General features: G+C 33.8%; 1 protein-coding gene across 1 annotated transcript in view; it reads left to right on the top strand.

The window, feature by feature from the left end:
- Positions 1-19,080, top strand: part of RDH10 (retinol dehydrogenase 10) — a 37,290-nt gene extending 18,210 nt beyond the window's left edge. The window contains exons 3-6 of the mRNA XM_003759702.4: positions 13,593-13,691; positions 15,494-15,639; positions 17,470-17,601; positions 17,726-19,080. Coding sequence (XP_003759750.1) covers positions 13,593-13,691; positions 15,494-15,639; positions 17,470-17,601; positions 17,726-17,849 — 501 coding nt within the window. The 3' untranslated portion in view covers positions 17,850-19,080. The remainder of the gene's footprint in view (positions 1-13,592; positions 13,692-15,493; positions 15,640-17,469; positions 17,602-17,725) is intronic.
- The last annotated feature ends 3,539 nt before the right edge of the window (positions 19,081-22,619 follow it).

The raw sequence follows: 22,619 nt of genomic DNA, 5'->3' as shown, positions 1-22,619 counted from the left end.
ATTCTGGTGGACCTGGCCCTCTTCAGCAATGAGATGAACCAAATCAGTTCCAATGGAACAGTAATGAACTGAACCAGCTACACCCAGCGAAAGAACTCTGAGAGATGACTAAGAACTATTACATTGAATTCCCAATCCCTATATTTTTGCCTGCCTGCATTTTGGATTTCCTTCACAGGCTAATTGTACAATATTTTTGAGTCCAATTCTTTTTGTACAGCAAAATAATGGTTTGGTCATATATATTTATTGTGTATCTAATTTATACTTTAATATATTTAACATCTACTGGTCCTCCTTCCATCTGGGGGAGGGAGTGGGGGAAAGGAGGGGAAAAATTGGAACAAAAGGTTCAGCAATTGTCAATGCTGTAAAATTACCCATGCATATAACTTGTAAATAAAAAGCTATTAAAAAAAAGAAGAAGAATAATCCTTGATATAGTCCAACCACCTCATATTATAAATAAGAAAATAGTCCTAAAGAGACTTATTTGTCCAAGGTCACACATTAAGTTACTTAACAGTAGTGATTCCTTTTTCACGTCATAATAATTTCTGGAAATACCACCTCCCCTTACCCCATGAACCTTCCTTTGCAACAAAAAAGTTAAGTAAAATCAATCAACACAACAACCAGGTTTAGGTCCTTCACCCACCACCCACACACACTTCCACAAACACCTTTACAAGGGGAAAAAATGTTTATTGCAATTAGTGTTCAGCTTCACTTAGCATTCTCTTTATATTACATTATAATTGTCATTATTTATATTATTCTGGTTCTACTTACCTTGCTTTGGATCAGTTCATACAAGTCTTTTCATGCTTCCCTGAATTCCTTATTTGTCATTTCTTATGGTGCAATAATACTGCTTGCACTGCGATTGATATACCACAATTTATTCAGTCACATCCCTATAGGCTTACTTTGTTCTAGTTATTTTTAAATACACAAAAAATGGTGCTATGAATATTTTAGTATTCATGAGATCTTTTTTCCTGTTTTTTGACCTTCTTTGAATATATGCCAAGAGATCTGATGATCAAAAGCTATGAATAGTTGAGTGATTTATCTTATATAATTCCAAACTTTTCCATAATGATTACTTAATTCACAGCCTTGTTATATTACTGTACCTGTGTCCCTGTAGTTCCATCAGCACTGTTTCCATTTTTCCCTACCATTGCCAGATTGCTGATTGTAAAAGTAAAACTTCAGAGTTGTCTGAATTTGTATTTCTCATTGCTTTGAACAGTCTTTCATCTAAGATTATTGATAATCTTTTGAAATCTTTTGAATTTTGTTCTTAATGTCTCATCTACTGGGAAGAGATTGAGTTTTAAATATAAGGCTTGAATTGAAGCAATAGATATACTAGTACTATTAGGAAATTTTTGTAGTTCTGAGTCACTATTTGAAGTAACATCATCTCATCCTTTAATAGCAGTAGTCACTGTTTAATGAGCACTTATTTTTGCTGAATTATTAGTATTGCCATCATTCTAATTGTATCCATTTAAAAAGTCTGGTTCTTCTTTTATTAGCTTTTTGGCTGCAAGGCAACTATAGAAATGTTCTTGCATATATGTATTAGATATTAACTGCTTCTGCAATTCAATTTTAAATCTCTAGACACAAAAATAATAAATCAAAAACATAAGAGGGCTAACTTGGTGAAAATTTGACTCTTGGATTCTTCCTATTCCCTTGTTTTTATTTAATTAATAGAGAATGAACTATAGTATGACCTATATTTTAGGGGAAAGATATCTTGCCATAATTCAGATATAAGTCAAGATGACCTACCTCTGTATAAGTACTTTAGAGGATGCTTAATCTTTTATGTGTGTATTCTAATTCCCTTTGAAAATCTAGTGAACCTACAGACTCCTCAGAGTAAAAATTTTAAATACATAAAATGCAAGATAGAAGATTGCAAAGGAATAATGAAATGCACTTTTCAAAATGTTTTCTTGAAAAATGCTCACAGATGGCTGCTTTAGAGAGCTATTCCCTCTTGCCAGTCTCAAAAGTTTTGGGGAAAGTATTGCATAATTTGGTTAAGTATCCTTTTTGTCTCTCTCTGTGTCCATAGATAACTCTTAATTGCTATAATTCTGTGGTACAAATTTCAAAATAGTTGTTCATTAGGACTAAAATATGATTTCATATAGTTTACATACTAGGAAAAGTTAAATTTGTGTTTAGTTAACACCTAAAAGGTAACGTTAGGAAATAGATTTTCTTAATTCATCTATGAATATTGTAAAGTTTCAAAATTTAGTGTTCAGCATCTTAAAACATTAACACTTGGGAATTTAAGAATCCTAGTCCATTTAATCTATATCTTTTTTCTAGGTATATATCTTTTCAGGATCCTATTATCTTTAAATATATGTTCCCATGGATAATTTATTACCCCTATGTGCAAAATTTCAGTTTGCTTTCTTTTTTTGGAATTTTTTTTTTAATTGTGAACTTTATCATTAGTGAATCTGTAGTTTGTTTTCCAAAATAGGTCAGTTCCCAACTCTATGAACAGTAAATTATCATGCTTTTTAGTTTCTCCAACTTTTAATTTACCATGTTTTATTCTTTGTCGATGTGGATTTAAGGGGAAACCTTAGAGTTCAAAATTGATTTTTTTTTCTGATTATTAGTGACTAATTATTAGATAATTCTTTGCATTTCTCCTTTTGAAAACTTCATATCCTTTGATTATGGAAAATATCTTTATTCTTATAAATTTATGTCACTTCCCTGTAGATTTCAGACTTTTTATTAGAGATGTTTAATGTAAAGATTCCCCTCATACCTGAATGCTTCATGTATGTTCATGCCATTCTTATACAGAAATCTTACTAATTTTTTCTGTGTGGTTCCAGTTTTGTCACATGTGCCGTTGAAAACATTATTACAGTTACAATACTGTAATTGTCAAGACAACAAAATTAATCTACTTCAAAGTTAGGCAGCACAGCAAGAAATTTAACATAAAAAAAATATCATTCCAATGTGTTATATAAAAATTAATCAATAGAACTTGATGCAGTAAAATTACTATGAAATCAAATTTATAATTGACTTACTGACATTTTATTCAACGAACATTAATCGACTAAAATATACATTTATTGTGTACCTCCTATGTGCTAAGCACAGAGAAATTAAAAAGTCCCTGCTCTCACCCAGAAAATACAATTTTTACATTTCATTTTCCAAATGCAAAATAATTTGAGGAGAGAGAGCACTAACAACCAAGGAGATCAGAAAAAGCTTCCCATGGTAAATGGCACATGAGTTGAGCCTTAAGAGAAGCAAGGGAATCTTAGAGGCAAATAGAAAGGAAAGCTTTCCAGAAAAGAAGACATGGACAAAGACAGAATGTCATAATTGAGGAACTATAAGTCAGTTTGAATAAAATGTTGAATGAATGATAGAGAATGATATATGAAATAACTCTAGAAAAATGGACTAAACATTCTTTGATTGATAAAAGATCAAAGAATATCAATAGGCACTTTTCACCGAAGAAATCAAAGCTATCAATAATCGTACAGAAAAATACTCTAAATCATTAATGATTAGAGAACTACTAATTAAAACAACTCTGAGGTATCATACTATCTTTACCAATCAGATTGACAAATATGACAGAAAATGGAAATGACAAACATGGGATGGTATATGAAAAAATATACTAATAAACTGTTCGTGGAGTTGTGAACTGGTCTGGAGAATAATTTGGAACTGAAGAATCAGAAATTGAGGGGATATTCATCAATTCGAGAATTACTGAACAGGTTGTGGTATATGATTGAGATGGAATAATATTAAACTATAAGAAATAATGAAGTGGTAATTTCAGAAAAACCTGGGAAGATTTATATAAGTTGATATAAAAATGAAATGAACAGAACCAAGAGAATATTATGCACAATAATAGCATTGTTGTGAGATGATCAACTATGAATGACTTAGCTATTTTGATCAAAACAATGACCTGAGACAACCCTGAAGGACTCATGATGAAAAATGATGCTCACCTTCAGAGACAGAACTGATGAACTCTGAGTGCAAATTGAAGCATATTTTTTCACTTTCTTTATTATTTTGTCTTTCTTTTTTGCCACGTGACTAGTATCAAAATCTGTATTTTGCATGATTTCATATATATAATGTATATTATTTGCTTCCTTATTGGGTGGGGGAAGAATTAGAGGGAGAGTGAGAATTTAGAACTCAAAATTTAAAAAAATTAATAAGAGAGAAAGGATGAAAGGTGGATTAGAGCCAGATTATGAGTGCTTTCAGGTTTATTTTGTTTATCTCGTTGGTAATAGGGAGCCACTGGAGAATTCTTGAACACAAGGGTGATATTATCCTACCTGTTCTTAAGAAAATTTATCTTGGCAGCTCTGTAGAATGGATTGTAGAAGGAAGAGACTCCAGTTTTAATTAAAAGGCTTTTGTGCAGAGGATAGTGATCAGAACCTATGATCACTTGGTAAATAAAAAAAAAATTTTTAAAAAAAGGAAATGCATGCAAGAGATCTTGTTGAGGGTAGTAGTAATGGCACTGAGATCTTGCAGCTTATTCGATATGGGTGGGTAAGCAAGGGAGAAGAGTGGAAGATACCTAGGTGAACATGGAGCCATTTAGTGATATCAGACCGAGAGGAGACTAAACTGCATAGTAGGAAGAATGTTGAATTTAGTCAGATCATCTTTGACCCTCAGATTGATGAGGAAATTGGGCCATAGTCATGAAATTAGTAAGTGTCATTTCTCATTTGTAAAATAAAGGCAGTGTTTGTTACCTAATATACAGAATTGTAATGAGGAGAAAGGGATTTAAATTAAAAAGAGTTGTTATTTAGTTGATTGGTTATGTCTGACTCTTCAGGATCCCATTTGGGACTTTCTTGGCAAGGATACTGGAATGGTTTTCCATTTACTTCTCCAGCTCATTTTACAGATGAGGCAACTGCAGCAAACAGGGTGAAGTGTCTTGCCCAGGATCACATAGCTAGTAAGTATCTGAGGCTAGTTTTGAACTCAGGTTCTCCAATTCCAGAGCTATCACTATCCATAGCACCACCAAGTTACCCTTTAAAAGTACTACTAAGCATATAAGCTTATGACAATTATGTATATTCCTATACAAGAAGTATTTATCATCATTCATAGTATTTTTTTTTTCACATTTATGATCAACCTGCCTGCTTCACAGAAGACATTAAGGTATTTTTTCCTGTTCCTCTCATAATCTCTCCATCGTGTTTTTCAGAATATCATGGGGCTAAACTTGAGATTCTTCCTCTTGTTCATAGATAGTTGGATAATAGGGAGTTTAAAAAGGTGTTTAAGAAAAAAATCATGATTTTCAGAAGTGTTTTCTTTAATTGAACAAGAGAATACTGTGCATGTGCAAATCTCTTGTGAGAATTTGAATTTCCTCATTATTATCCATTAATCTGATTTTTTTTTTCGCAAATAGAAGTTTGTTTATGTCCTTGCCTACATCTTTAAAATGTTATCAGTCTCAAATTTTCAAAAGCCACACTTTGCAAATGGAGCCTTTCTTTGCATTCTCATTTGTTTAGTTTTCGACTAATTTGTCCTGACGGTGCAGCTGCAGGCCTCTTTGTGTTGTAAAATCTTTCATTAAGAACGCCAAGAATGAACTGGAGGACTTTTGGAAAGGGGAGGGATGGAGTGCTAGACTGTTAAGAGTTAATTTGCCGTAAACCTGTAAGAACAAATTACTGACAATGTGGCATAGCTTGTAATTGTTCATTTAGCTTCACTCATGTGTTGTTTAAGAAGTCATTAAGACTATGCAAACACAGGAAAACATCAGAGCTTTACAAGTACCTTTGAAAGTTACTTTTGGAGAAAATAAAAAGATGCTTATGTTGTTTAGGAAATGTTGAGATAATGGAAAATGTTTGGGATATTTCACAAAACATGTTAGGTAGCATCTGTTAGAATTTCAGTGTTTATCTGTCTTATCGATATCAAACTTTCTGACAGAAACCTTTAGTAAGAATTTGGTATTATAGGTTTTTGATAAAACTCATTTCAAAATCTTCTACAATTTATGATATTTGACCAGGATTGAAATACACAATAATTTATGTATGGCTCTAGTCTTTATAGCTCAAATGGTGTATTATATACTATGTAGAAAGTGTAGCTGACCTTTAAGATTCCTTTCAACTCTAAAGCCTCCCATTTTATAAATACTTCTAGTTAGAATGTGACAAAGCATTGTGCAATTCTCTAGAATTTGAAACCCTCTAGGTTGAGGGCCCCAGCCTTTTTCCTGATGTTCAGACCTACTTTGTATTTCCCTGAAGTCCTGTGATGGTTGCTGAGAGAGCTTGCAAGTCTCTGCCAGCTGAACTCCCTGCTGGTATCCCCTGCCAGTTATGGGGAAGCTGGCATAATGCCAGCAACCAGCTTAGAGGTCTGCCCAGGTAAGTCTGAGCCAGTGATAGACTACTGTCTACTGTTTGGGATTCCACTGACCTAAATAGTCACTCGTTATCATCTGTGTAACAAAGCAAAACTTCTTTCAGGTGAACTATGTGGACTGGCAGAAATTCATCTGATAATTGTGTAACTTGGTTGTTTTTCACTTTGGCAGCACAGCCCTAGATTTGTACATAAGCCATTGGATTTTGCATTTCAAATATTTGCCCTTATATTTTTCTCATGACTATTCTGGAACAAGTGAAAAGCTCTTAGAACCTTAATTTGAACTGACTGGTGTCATAGCAACTGACATTTCACCCTTTGGTGATCCCTTCCTTATTCTTGGTGTAATATTTGTTTGCATTAATAATGCATTATGAAGTACCAAATTTCATTGTGCCCATCACACTGTGTCGACCAGTGAGTGCCTCGTACTAGTCATCTCAGATGGCGTCTTACCAAACTGCAGGGGACAAGAATAATTAGGAAGGTAAAATAGTACGTAAAGTCAAGTTGTTTTTGAAAATTACTAAAAGTAATGCTTTCCATATTAAATACATGTAAAAATAAACAGTATCTCACATCCTTTTTCATATTTATAATAAGATTGATGTTGATTAAATAATTTGCTCTTGTTCTCATGAATTTAGAGTCTGAGTTTATTTGTGAAAGCATAAACAACATGGTTAATTCCTTCCATACAAGCTGCTGAGGAAATGTTTAATGGAAACTCAGCACTCGGTCACATACTGTATTATGCACATGTGAAACCTAAGCCAAGGTTTAGAAAGGAGACTGATTAAGTGGTAATGATTTGAATACCCTCATACTAGTCTTTGCTGTTGGATGTTCATTCATAGAGTAGTTTTGTGATGCCTACAAAATGACATTCTTTCTAAAGAAAGGCCTTCTACTGATTAGTCAAAGTGTGTTTATCTTAGAGCTATACAGAAAGCAGTGGCAAATTTAGTCTTTTATTCACAGAAAGCCAAATTTATCCTTGATGGGAAATGGGAGAGGGAAACTGCTAACCAAAAACAAAGTTTCCTTTTTTTAAGATGCTGTTTGGTACAGTTTTTTTGTTAGCTGCTAGAAGTGGGGTAACTCACCAAGTAGGTATTCTGGTTTTATCCTCCAATTATACTGTGTCTACAAGATGCCAGTAAAACTAGTTGAAAAGCAAAAAATATCAAATCAGGATTGTTTTTCATGGATTTCTTGAAGTCAGTTACTCTTAAGTCGGGAGGGATGGAAGATAGTTTTTCTTTCTCTATGAATTGACTTAAAATGTTTGGCTCTTGTGACAAATGGACATTTCCTAAAATGTTTTGCCCAGTTGCCACCCTTCACAGAAAGATGCACAGACCAAGTGCTATTGTCAAACAAAAATAAAATATGCTTAAAGGTGCCATCGGAACTAGAAAAAAGTTCCCATTATCACTATCAGAATCTGATAGTCAACAAAGCAAAAACAGAACCCAGTGAAATGGCTTTCCTCTACCAGATGTACATAGAAAGAAATCTTACAGAACCTAAGGGGAATGGATAAATCATTTAATACTTATAGGAAAAAATGTCTTATAAGAATATGTAAAGATTATTAGAGCAAAACTACTTTGCATTTTTCTAAACACAAAAACCAGAAACTTAGAATTGTATTGTATTAGATTGGATTCTTGTTTGCAGCAGACATGATTCAGAACATCAGTTAACTAGCAAATATTAGGATTTTATATCATGTGAATTTATCAGGAGTTAATTTTGGGCCGTTTAGGAAAGATATATGTAAAAAATTTTCTTAAAATTACTGGTACCACTTTGGTTAAATCTTTTTCCTTTCCATCTAGTCTTTAAAAGGTAATAAGAAGTGACTTAAATTGACTTAGAATTTATTGCTAGTAATTCTTGAATTGTATTGCTAGTACTTTTGAAATACTTTTGGAGAATGTGAAGTTGATTAGCCAAAACATGATACCTAACTAACAATCTGGAAACATACAAATACTTTTCCTGACCTATTTTGAGAATGTACTCTATCAATAATCTTCATTCTAGAATTTGGCTAGAGCCTGAAGATAGATTTTTAATGTCCTAAAACAATGATTCTCAAAATTGAGGGTTCATGAACAATTTCAATGGCAATGAATGACCTATCCCAGCCACTCCTATTTGTCAGTACAAAAAAAAGTTGAAATTTCTGCAAACTCTGCCCAGCATTGACTTAGTACTGCTAATTATATGAGAATGCCTGTGAGTGAAAATCTAGTTAGGGAGGCTATTAATACTGGAACAAGCAATATAAGACAGTCTATGTATAAGTAAATGCTAAAACTATATAGTACAGAGTAGAGTATCATCTAGGAATTTGGGGGAAAGAGGATCAGTTATTGTGAACTGGTATAATCTGAGAATACTTTATAGGAAAGATTGGGATATTTGTTGGGATTAAGTGAGAAAATATATATGAAAGTACTTTAAAAAGTTTAAAGCACTACACAATTATAAAATACTAATACTATCAACTTATTTGTATAGGTCTTTATAACTTATAAAGCAGTTTCATATAATTATTTCATTTTGAGCCTCATATCAACCCTGTGTAGTACATAGGTCAGATGACATTCTCCTCTTATAGACCAAGAAATGAGACTCTGAGAGATGTGACTTGCCTGTGATCACACACCTAACAAGCCCTTTCTGCCACAGGGCTCCAGATTAGGCTCCCACAGCCCTAGATTTATCTGGGTGGAGGGGTGTCAGATTTCTCATATGTGCGTAATAAGTATATCTCCACCCCAAAGCAACTAAATAAGGAAGTTTGAAACAAAGTTTGGCTATGTCTTATATCGAGGGGATCCCCCAAATATGGAGAACAAGGTCCTTTTTTGAAAACATATTAGTATACTATATGAATATTAAAGGGGAGAGGTTTATTTTCTCTGCCCTAGAAAATGCTTAATATATAAAAAGTTCATAAGCCTGCATTAACAAATAAACATAAAACAACAATTTTCTCATTATATTTTCCTGGGAGATTAAAAATAACTTTGTAAAATCATCAAAACAGATATTTCAATTTCACATTTACTTTGGACCCATATTTATTAACAGTTCACCAGAGTATCACTTGGGATTTTCCACCACAGGGTCCTCCTGACAATGGTCATCTTCTCTGAGAACCATTACATTATTCTGGAAATTGTCTTCTGATAGGCAGCCAATACTTAACTCAAAACTCAAACTTTCTGACTCCAAGTCCAGTAGTCTTTATATACCAAGTAGTCTCTCTTGGTATCAGGATTGAGCTGGGTCTTTGAAGGAGATAATAACAACATGAGTCAAATGAATATCTAACAGGTAAGGTAGATAAGGAGATAGGAGCAAAAGTTTTGACTTGGTTAATAGTGGTTGTTGGGTTGTTTTTGTTTTTTGCTTTTTAGTTGTGTGAGTTAAGTGTAAGTTACCTAAATGTCCATTTGTTTATCCACAAAATGGAACTGGTATTGATAATAGTATATAAAACTCTTTGCAAATTTAGAAGCATTATATGTGTCAATTACTAACAATTTTTATAAGTAGTTTGGGTAAGATTTTACAGGAAATTGAATGTCAATTTATAGACTAAAGTATTTTGTAAACAACTATTGAAGGTTATTGAGTAGAATAAGGACATGATGAAAAATGATTTTTCTAACAAAATTAATCTAACAACATACAAGATTTACTAAGAGACATGGGGACAAAGTTCACTAGGATTAACCAGACGTAGGGGAAAGAAAGAAGTAGGGGGAAAAGGGTATGTGAGGGGAATAGCACTGTTTTTTAATAAGATACCAGGAAGGATATAGTACTGGATTTGGAAGTCAAGGACTTGGGTTCAAATCTCAACTGTGCCAATTATGACATGTATAGCCTTTGGCAAATCATATCCTGTCTCTGGGCCTCAGTTACCTTTTTATAAAAAAAAAATTAGAAGGGTTGAATTACATTAAAAAAAATTTTACTTTGTGCCAGTAGTGTGCTAGGCAGTCTGTTATTCATTGTAGATAAAAAAAATGAAACCATTCAGGCAGGTAGGTAAGATGGTGCAGGGGATAGAGCAACAGCCCTGAAGTCAGGAGGACCCGAGTTCAAATCTGGTCTCAGACACTTATCACTTCCTAGCAGTGTGACCCTGGGCATAGTCACTTAACTCCAATTGCCTCAGGGAAAAAAACAAAACCATCCTTGCTCAGATATATTTGATATCATAGACATGTACACAATGTACACATTTAAATATGTATAAAAAAGTAAAAAAACAAAAGGGTATATAGGAGGCAGATAATCAAGGGGGTAGGGGAGGTAAGAGAGACCTCAGGAGATAGCTTTTGAGATGAGCTTTGAAAAGTAAATTAGAGATTCAGAGTTGGTGGGGGAGATGGGGAAAACATGAATTATGGATATGGAATATACAAAAGCCATTGAGGAACAGCAAAGCCAATTAATTGACTAAACACTGGAGTTCTTAAAGTGGGGTAATATATAACAAAGCCCAAAGGGCTTTAAATGCTATCTTGTGAATGTGATCAAGAAGGTTTTAAAATGAAGATAGAGAATAATGGGTTTCACATAGAAAGGATAGTTGGATTATTAATTTTCATCTTTTTTTCTCATGGTTTTTCCTTTTTTGTTTTGATTTTTCTTTTACAATATGACTTAAATATTGTATATTATAACCTATATTAGGTTGTTTGCTGTCCTGAAAAGGCGGGGGAAAAAATTGGAACTCAAAATCTTACAAAAATGGATGTTGAAAACTATCTTTACATGTAATTAGGAGAAGAAAAAAAAATGATAGCTGAAAAAAGAGGATCAATAAGTAATTTATGGGAGAATTATATCTGAAAGCCAACAGATAAAACCCATAGACTCAGATGTCTATACACAAAAATAGAAAGTATAGGTAATAAACAGGATAAAGTAGTGATCCTTAGGAAACAAATTTTATCTACTAGATATTACTTGTGCCTAAATATGGGTCTGGAAAGATAATTCTTGTACAAAAAGAATAGAATACATAAAGGGAATGGTGGTGAAGCATTTTAGGTAACAGCAAGACTCATTTTTGAGGAAATTCAAGAACCCAAGAAGCAGACATAATGGAGAGCAACTGGTTAATACTCAAGAAAAGATATTGATAAAACATGAGTTCTTTGAGAAAAAGAATTGTTTTAGTTTTATATACATAAAAGAGGAACATTATGGACACTTAAAAAGTACATTTTGAATGATTAAGTCATCACCACAGGAGAAAGAGAAGTGATATTGTCACTAAAGCATACTATAGAACTGAAGGTAGAAGTTTGAATGAAGCATTTGGGGAAAAGATCACAAATCCAGTCTGGAAGAATGAGATCATGGCGATGGAAGATTTCAATGCTGGACATTTAACTGGAGTTTTCTTTCTGCTGAAAGCAGAGTAGCTGAGAAACTTAAAGCTGGCCCGTATGATATAATTTCATCCTTCTGAAAGGATGGTCAGCTAAATGAAGTAGAAGGGATGGTAATCTTTGATGTCCTATAGCTTGTGATCAAGAGGAGCAAAGATATCACTTTAGATTTTGGCAGAACAGATTTCAAAGCGTTCACAGTGAGGATAAGCAGGATCCAATGGCCTAATATAAGGGAAACTGGCTCAAGTGGGATAAGAAGCTCTTAAGAATGAAATCCTGAAGATATAAAGGAGTTATTCTAAAAAAAACAAAATAGGGGGAACAACATAAAAAGAATTCTGACTATTCTGAATTTTTTTTTTTTAATTTCAGTAGTATTTTTCCAATTACATGTAAAGGTAATTTTCAGCATTCATTTTTGTAAGATTTTTTAGTTCCATTTTTTTTTTTCTCCCTCCCTCACCTTCCTTCTCTTCAAGACAGCAAGGACTCTGATACAGGTGATATACATGCACAGTCATTTTAAACATTTCTATAAAAGTCATATTGTGAAACAAAAATCAAAACAAAAGGAGAAAAAAAATTAAGTTGAGGTAATTAAAACAGAAGATGATAATATAACTGTCTTTATTGAATCAAGTCACCAGAATTAGGTGGACTGTGTCATCTGGTACTACTACGTAATGTAACTGAATAACTGTCAGTGACCGGGAAGATATGACTAGGCAGTAGTTCATATGAGGAAAAAAAAGATCTGGAGAGTTTAGTAAACTGCAACTCAGTAATTCAATTGCTTTTCATTAAAGATACATAACAATAGTAGCTATATTAGACTATAATAAGGGGCAGGTTCCAAAAGGAGAGGAGTAATTAATTGTTCTTTTACTTTGATTATAACTAGAATATGTGCTTACTTTGGAAAGCCAACAGGCAAGGTAAAACATATCCTGGTAGTAACCAGGTTTTAGAAACCATGTTATTAGAGGGATGGGTCAGGTTTGGGTATGGTGGAGTAAAAGGAAGAGCGATTTTCCAAATGGATATGTTGGTTTATAGCTTTTATGAACTGCTAAAGTTAGGTTATCAAGCACCTAGGTCCTGGTAGGAAATAAAGAGTGAACAGCGGAGGCAACAGGACAAAAATAAGGGTTTTCATGGTTTTATAAAAATTTCATTGAAGGAAAAGGAAGTAACAGAGAAAGGATAAGACTGCTACTGCTTAGAGTATTTGGGGTGGTAAGAAGGCCAAACTATTCAACTCTTATTTTGCTTAATCTTTTCTCTACCAAGAAAAAATTGCTCTGTGGAATGGAAATGAGAAAAAAAATTTAAGTTGAGGTAATTAAAACTGAAGATGATAATATAACTGTCTTCATTGAAACAAGTCACCAGAATTAGGTGGACTGTGTCATCTGATACTACCAGGTAATGTAATATTGGAGTATCAGGATATGTGTAATTAATTGTATTGGCAATTTATCTATTTCTGATCATCTTGAGGAGAATAAGATTCAGCTATCCTCCCAATCTTTATCTTTGTTTTTGTTTTACTAAATTGGGAAAATAAAACATTTGGAACTAAAATTTAATTTCTAATAGGAATTTTATGTTCTAGATGAGTTACAGATAACATTAGAAATAATTGCTGACACTCAACTTTTTTTTTTTTTTCAGACCACTAAAGCTTTTCTTCCTACGATGCTGGAGATTAATCATGGTCACATTGTGACAGTTGCAAGTTCCCTAGGCTTGTTCAGTACAGCTGGAGTTGAGGTTTGTCAACTATAAATAATTTTCTTCTGTTAAATCTGTATATATTAACTGTCAAGCCCACTTGTAACAATAGGATTAACTGCTATTTAAACAGTTCATAGTCCATCAAGGACTTCCCCATCATTACCCATACCAAAGGATTTTGGTTTTGCTAGTCAGAATGAGAATAACTTTTTGCAAAATTTCCCTTCAGAATCAACTTTTATTACAATTGACAGGAGTTGTTAGGTACTTAAACCTTTCAGTTAACAGAACATCATGCTGGAACTGATCCAGATAGAAGGACAAGTACTGATCCTTCATGGCTGTCAGGGAAGTTAATGGCCCAGATATGTAACTGTTAATTCTAGTGGCAACAGGAGAACCTTGGCCAGAGTTTACCATCCCAGACAGAACATTTGCAGTCCCATCCAAACAGTACTTGTAAAATGTCTGTAATGTGCCATTTACCATACAACACATTGATGACATCAGAGAACAAAATGAAGTAATCTTTTTCCCTCTCCCCTCCCCACCTCCAAGGAACTTATCAGGGGAAGGGGAAGGGGATACAACATATACAAGATAAATGAATACAGAATAATTTATGGAGGTGGTAGCAAGCACTAACAATCAGAGATCCAGGAAAGCTATCTCATTGGAGATGGCCCATAAGGTGACCCCTGAAGGAAGTTATAGAGGCAAAGAAGCAGAAGTCAAGTCAAGCCTCTATTAAAAATGGATAGTGGAGAAACATGTTACTTGCTTATTCAGGTTAATCCATCTCTGTTTCAGTGTATCAGAAGAGGTAGCAGTGGGAGATGGGAGATGTCAATAAGCCTCCAAAGACTATCTTTTCATTTAAAATGATCTTCCTAATCACATATTAATTTAATTAAAAAAAAAAAAATTCAAATTACATGTAAAAACAATTTTAAACAAAATTCATTTTGAAAAGTTTTGAGTTCCAAATTCTCTTCTTCCCTTCTTTCTTTCCCTTCCCTCCTCATTGAGAAAGCAAACAATTTAATATAGGTTATATATCACAAACTAATTTTAAAGGTGAGCGTAGTACCATGTTGGGTGTTATTAAGCATGCAGAAGGGCCACTGTGAGTTCGCTGTAGAATTCTACAAGATATTCTACAAGATAAAGTAGAAAACATAAGTGAAGAAGACATCTTTAAATCCAGGTTTACCAAAAAAAAATAAATAAAAAAAAAATCTTTTCTGCTATGGTCAGGGGTTATCCTGGTTCTAGTCTTCAGGTACACATAATTAGGAAGGACATCCTTTTCTCTATCCTGGGAAAGTGAGTTTCCTAAAGTAGTGTTAACCTGAAGCCAAGCTATTTAATATTTTTTTAATTTGAACTTTAGCTTTAAAAAAGTCAGAGACTCAAACAAATTATACTCTAAGCTAGACTACTCCGCTTTGTTCTAGCCTTAATTTAAACAAACTGGTTTTTCAGTCTCATTTACTGAACAAGAGACCATTTGTAAACTTTCCAGACACTTCAAAGAGAACCTCTCTCCATATTTAACTTTAGCTTGTTAGCTTTCATAGAATCTTTGTGGTAATTTCCCCAAAGTAATATGATACTTAGTTGCTGTGGCCAAAAAAAAAAAAAATGTTCATCTATTTCTGCTGTCACTTTGAAAATATTATTTCTGCACTGACCCAAATCAAATATCTGCCTTGAAAATAGTTTCCTTTTCTTTGTTCATTCACCTGTAACATATCAGACATCTAACTAAAGTTAATAGGACCAGTACATCTAGTCTGCTTGCCTCTTTAATGTTTCTGTTCTTGCTTCTAACACAGGATTATTGTGCCAGCAAATTTGGAGTTGTGGGTTTTCATGAATCCCTGAGCCATGAGCTAAAGGCTGCTGAAAAGGATGGAATTAAAACAACCTTAGTTTGTCCTTACCTTGTAGATACTGGCATGTTCAGAGGCTGCAGAATCAGGTAAGAAAAGCCCACCTTTCTCCTTTCCCATAAAATGGGACAGAAGGTGAGGGTGAGAGTAAAGTAATCCTCCCTCTTGGGATTGGTTTTTCAGAAATTTTAGTCTACCTTGTGACCATAAGCATTAGATAGTAATTGCTATTTTATGCATAAAACTCATTATTAAAATTAAAGTACAAGCAACTATCATATTGATAGTGCCTCATAAAGATTACTATGAAATTATCAAGTAGGAAAATTGTTGGAAAAGCACTTTCTATCCTAAAGAATCAACCTAAGCATCAAAACTTTCCCTTAGAGGTTATTTTTTTTAAGGTCACCTGTATTTTATTCAAAATTTCATTGGTCAGAGATTCCATCACAGATTCTGTTTACAAAGGAAATATACTTATGACATCAAGACAGAATTTGTCAAGATTTCTACTTTTTGCCTCAGACAAATGATTGCAAGATTCTTAAGAGATTATTTTTTGAGAAATAACTTTGTTTCTATATTAGTGTAAGTAAGGGCAACAGTGGGATTTTAAATATCGCTTTAATGTGGGTTTTGATTGCATAGAAAATCACTGCTGACAGCAGAATAATAATGCACATTTTTCTAGGGTCTCCTCAGAGACCTATGTTGTAAGCCACCTGCTTTTTTTAGAAAAAGGTGACAGAAAATACTCCTAGCAAGAGAGCAGATCCACATGGGGCTGCCTAGAATGTCTCTGGCATGCCAGATACATGTAGAAAGATTGGAACGGTTATCTCTAACTTGAACTAAGAACTATCCTGTACAACCCATTCATAAGAAGATAAATGAGAAACTTTTGAGAGTTTAAGTGACTGAGCAAAGAAAGACAATTGAACTTGTTACATGCTTGTTCAGAGCTTGTTCTTAATATGTTGCTTTTTGAGATCAACAGTACATCAAAGCAGTAGTGGAAGACTTGCAACATTTGCAAATGGGACACAGTTAAATGATTTGTCCCGTTTATAAAGATAAGTCAGAACAAAGAGTAGAATATAAATATCCTGACTTCTAATTCAATCCTCTTTTTTCTTTTTTTAAATTTTGTTTTTGTTTTACTATAAGTACTCAGCTTGAGAGCCTGAGAAGCTCTCGAAGCACTGAGAAGCTCTCGAAGCACTGAGAATGGTGACAAGTAGGTATTAAATAGTATAGTCACCTTTCAGTTAGCCACATTAACAGAGAAAGAAAAAGTGAGTTCAAAATAATGATTTCTCCAAAGATAATATACATTCAGATATGGTATAGAGTCAAAGCACACAACAACCTAAATTCAACCTTTACTAATTCAGTCATGGATCTGCAGGGTATTAGTGGAAAATTAATGATAATTTAAAAAAAAAAAAGAAGTACCCCAGACTTGAAGGGAAACCACTGGAAGAGGAGTCAACAGCCTGAATCCTATTTCCACATCTGACTCTGGCAGTTGGTACATCTTTGGGCAAGTCACTCACTGTTTTTTTCATCTATAAAAGGAGAAGAATGAACTAAATAATATTAATAGAGTAAATGTTCTCAGATTATTTATGAAATATTTTAGTATTTGTTCTTCAGTCATTTAAAGAAAGGGTTGTCTTTCCCAAGCTATGCTACTGCTATAACAACAAACATCACCTCCATATTTAGTGTTTGTTTTTCACCTAAGAACTACAGCCTTAGCCTTGACCTTGGCCTCCTATAGGGAGGCTACAAAAATAATTTGAAGGAATGTTTTTTAGCTTTATAGTTTTATCACATTTGACTCTCTTGTACTTTACAAAAAACAGACACACTTAGTTTTTGTTCTTATTTTAATTTTTTAAATATACCATTTCCAGGAAAGAAATCGAACCATTTCTGCCACCTTTAAAGCCAGATTATTGTGTGAAACAAGCCATGAAGGCCATCCTCACAGACCAGCCCATGATCTGCACTCCTCGCCTCATGTACATTGTAACTTTCATGAAGAGGTAACATTTCTAAAATCTTTTTGTATACATCTTTGTCAAACTGGCTGTCTTCTACTCCAGATGCTTACTGAAATTAAGGTCCTGTTTTTAAAATGATGATCAAACCTTCTAACTTCCTTTGCAGCATCCTACCTTTTGAAGCAGTTGTCTGCATGTATCGGTTCCTAGGAGCAGACAAGTGTATGTACCCCTTCATTGCGCAAAGAAAACAAGCTACAAACAATAATGAAGCTAAAAATGGGATTTAAGAATGTTTTGTCCAGATTGTCATTTGGAGCTGAAGACGATCAAAATGTTTCAAGATGATGCACGTCAGCATCTACTCTGACATTTTCTGGATCCTAAGCCTGTGCGAACTTTTACAAATCAAACTTTTTTTTATATAGACTGTAAATTAATTGATTAGAATACTTGGGAAATGTGATAGGCAAAAATGAACTTAAATAGTTGCCAACAGTGTCCTTTAGTTAGGACATTAAAACCTGTCAAATTTTTTATAGAAATGCACCATGTGCCATCTTCAGACTATCATTGTTGTTGAAAATGAAGAAAAGTCTAGAGAGAGTAACTTCAGTGAATTTCAGACGTGTTTTTCTTCAAAATTTCTCTAGGACTTATAAATTCATGCAATTGAGAATTACTTTCAGCCAACTTTTTGCAACTTAAAAGAATGATGACAGTACTACTCTCCTAATTTGTACTTGTTAGCTCCAATTTGCAAAAGTGGTGGTTGGATTGTTTTTAATATGCATGTATCTTCAACTGTTTGCAGAAACAACTTTTAAATCTCCACCTTTTCAAAGCTAAAATAATGTTCTTGAGTGGCATGGTAGAAAGCTGAACAGGTCTCTTCTTTTAAAAGTTAAAATAAATTTTCTAAATCTAATTCCAAATTTTATATTTGAAAAACTTTATTAGGTATCTGTCCATCACTCTGGAGACCTAGATGTTTAGGAAAACTTTACATTTTTCTGCCTACAAATTTTGCTGCATAAAGTGTCCTTCCCCCAGGAAGTTGCTGTATTTATATTTCTTTACCTGGACTCATGCCTAGAGTACATAGCTTATCAAAGCAACAGTTTATATAAAATTCCCATTTTTGTGCCAACTATGATTAGTAAGGGGAAAAAAACTTTGTGGAGTGCGAAAGGGTGTAAAGATTTTTTCAAAAGTTTTATTCAAATTGTAGAACAGCAGATGACATTTTTACAGTATTTTTTTGTAAAGCAAACTATTTTGTGCCTTGAATTTGGTATCTGTGTATTAGTGAAACATTGTAAAAGTGAACTTCTACCTCTGTATCTAAATGTGTACCATTCATTTGTAAATTACTATAAAGTATTCTGTGATTACTTTTTTAGAATGTCTCGTTTAAATAGTGACCAATGTCTAAGGCTATTAAAGAGGGCCATCTTTTATTAAATGATTGGGAAGTTTTGTAAAAGACTGATTAAAATGAAAGAACTAACTTCCAGATAACTGATTGTATGCCTGTCTGTGACTGGTTGTGCTGCTGGGAAACACTCTCTTCTTTGTGCTCTAAGTTCTTTCTGCCTTATTTTTTAAAATGATGATGATGATGATGATGATTATAGCTTTTTATTTACAAAACATGCATGAGTAATTTTTCAACATTGACCCTCACAAAACCTTCTGATCCCACTTTTCCCCTTCTTCCCCCTACTCCCTCCCCTAGATGGCAGGTAGTCCAATACATGTTGTATATGTTAAATCCAATATATGTATATCCATACAATTATCTTGCTACATAAGAGAAATCAGATCTAGAAAGAAGGTTTAAAAAAAAAAAAAAAACCTGAGAAGGAAATCAAAAATGCAAAGCAAACAATAGCAGAAAAAGTGGAAATGCTATGTTGTGGTCCACACTCATTTCCCATAGTTCTCTCTCTGGGTGTGACTGATTCTCTTCCTTACTGAACTGGTTTGGATCATCTCATTGTTGAAGAGAGCTACATCCATCAGAATTGATTGTTGTTGAAGTGTATAATGATCTCCTGGTTCTGCTCACTTCACTTAGCATCAGTTCATGTAAATCTCTCCAAGCTTCTCTGTATTCATTTCTTATAGGACTGCTGTTCATTTCTTAGGACAATAATATTCTATAACATTCATATACCACAATTTATTCAGCCATTCTCCAATTGGTGGGAATCCACTCAGTTTCCAGTTTCTAGCCACTACAAAAAGGGCTGCCACAAACATTTCCCTTCTTTAAGATCTTTTTGGGATACAAACCCAGTGGAAACATTGCTGGATTAAAGAGTATGTACAGAGTAATAGCTTTTTGAGCATAGTTCTAAATTGCTCTCCAGAATGGTTGGATCCATTCACAATTCCACCAACAATGCATCAGTGTCCCAGTTTCCCACATCCCCTCCAACATTCGTCATTATCTTTTCCTGTCATCCTAGCCAATCTGACAGGTGTGTAGTGGTATCTCAGAGTTGTCTTAATTTGCATTTCTCTTATCAATAATGATTTGGAACACTTTTTCATATGACTAGAAATAGTTAAAATTTCATCATCTGAAAATTGTCTGTTCTATCCTTTGACCATTTATCAATTGGAGAATGGCTTGATTTTTTAAAAATTAGAGTCAATTCTCTATATATTTTGGAAATGAGGCCTTTATCAGAACCTTTGACTGTAAAAATGTTTTCCCAGTTTATTGCTTCCCTTCTAATTTTGTCTGCATTAGTTTTATTTGTACAAAAACTTTTTAACTTAATATAATCAAAATTTTCTATTTTGTGATCAATAATGATCTCTAGTTCTGCTTTGGTCAGAAATTTCTTCCTCCTCCACAGATATGAGAGGTAAACTATCCTATGTTCTTCTAATTTATTTATAATCTCATTCTTTATGTCTAGATCATGAACCCATTTTGATCTTATTTTAGTGTACCTACTTTATTTTTTCTAAGTGTTTGGGTGAGATGATTTTGTGAAATCTCTGAGTTATTTTAAATATTTCATGTGGAGTGAAATTCTACCAAACAACATTCTCGTCACATGGATTCATTTATGCTGCAGATCAGCTAAATGATGTAAAAATCCTTCACCAAGAACTTTGGCAAAGCCTTTCCTGATACTAGGATCAGAGGGACTCTACTAAATAAACTCTATCTATATATTAGATGTATGTCTGTAAGATACATGTGCAATACATATATCTTTATTTGAGTGATTACATATAAACAGTGCCATCAAAAGTATTTGTATTCTCTCTACAATTTTAAATCATAGATTTAAACAAGGGATCATAAGGTTGAGTGGTGGGCCTTAAAAAGTCCTTTATTGTAATTTGGAAGTCATCAAAGACAAATTCAAATCTATTTTAGGAAAAAAAAAATCCTCCAAAGAAATGCATTCTTACAGCCCACTTCAAGATGTAACAAGCTTCAAAGTAAATAAGTTCTTTATAATCAACACAATTCTTTTCCCATAAGTTAAGCCTATTTCTATAGCTTTCCTTTATTTCTTTGCTGCTCAGGGCTATCTCTCAGCTTTACCTTCTCTAAGCTTGAAGAATTGAAGTTCATTTAACCTTTCCTTATAGGTTTTGTTTTTTTACACATCACACTACCTAATCATTTTTCTGGTTCATCCTCTTTCTCTCCTAACCCAGGCCAGAATTCTCTGTATCATTTTAGTTGCTGCTAGCTGTTAAGAGGTGGGTAGGTGTCACAGGACTGGACCTGAAGTGAGGAGGACCAGATTTCAATCCAGCCTCAATCACTTATGAATTGTGTGACCTTAGACAAGTCACATAACTTCTGTTTCCTCAACTGTAAGATGGGAATAATAAATAGTACCTATCTAGCAGGATTGTTGTAAGGATCAAGATGACATTTGTAAATCACTTAGCACTGTGCCTGGTGAGTAGATATTTTCCTACTTTCCCCTTCACCCCATTATAGAATATCCAACTAAATGACCAAAGTTAAGTCTGATAGAAATTCACAGTTGTCGACATGTTAGGCCTGTGTTAAACTAGGAGGCTTGGAAAGTCCCTCTCTAGCCCGAGGTTCAGTGGTTCTCTTTCTGTCATCCACAGTAGTTCTACTATCTATACTACATATGTAGCAGGCTTTATAGAAATGCTACATCACAAGCAATCTTTTTTGTCCTTTCTGGTTGCCATCTTTCAGCTATACTTGTTCCTGATCTTGTTCCCATGTGTTAAGGTTACTTCTAATCAAGATTCTTAATTTCATTCCCTGACTTCATGTCTTATTTTCCATCATCATAGTCTATCAGGTCATGGTCATTTTTTTCTTATATAAGTTAGATGCTTTTTTCTGAGTCACTTTTTTTTTTTCTAGTTGTTAAATATAAATACTACATCAATTCTATCTTCCCAGCCCTATACAAATGAGTGCATAGTTGAGGAAATCACATTTCATGGATCATTTCAGAATTGTGAAAATAGCTCCTGAAATGAGTCAATTAATTTGCATCATCTTTTTGATTGGATGAAATGATAGAAGTTAAAATGTCCAGGTAATAGGAATATCCAATAATCTCTTAGGGTTTTTTTCTATATCAGAGGCCCTGCCTTTGAAAGTGAGGTCAGACCAAATCTGCTGTGAACTAGAAAACTCTGGGATCAGACTCCATTCTACTTCTTGTCCTAAGAGTGACACAACTCAGAACTGACCCTCCAGCTCCACACCACAAAGTGAGACCATATTTAAAACATAAGCTACTTCTGTCTTTTCCTGAGTCTGATTCATTCTCAGACTAAATGCAAAAAGTATTTTCCCCAACTGGCTCTAGGCCCAGGGAATAGATTGTGATTCGGATCGATAGTCATCGAGATGATATATATAAGCTACTACATGGCTGTTAGGTTTCTTGAAACAAAATCTATTCAATTATTTAAAAAGAATATGGAAAATTTCTTCATGAGTGGAACCTGGGCATCTTTGTTGTTTAGGTTGTTTGTTTTGTTGTGTTTTTGTTTGTTTTGCCAGGGGCTTGGGGATATGGGAGGTG

This window comes from Sarcophilus harrisii, chromosome 1 (genome assembly GCF_902635505.1).
Source record: "Sarcophilus harrisii chromosome 1, mSarHar1.11, whole genome shotgun sequence".
In the NCBI taxonomy this organism is placed as follows: Eukaryota; Metazoa; Chordata; class Mammalia; order Dasyuromorphia; family Dasyuridae; genus Sarcophilus; species Sarcophilus harrisii.
This window is presented reverse-complemented; position numbering and strand designations above follow the sequence as displayed.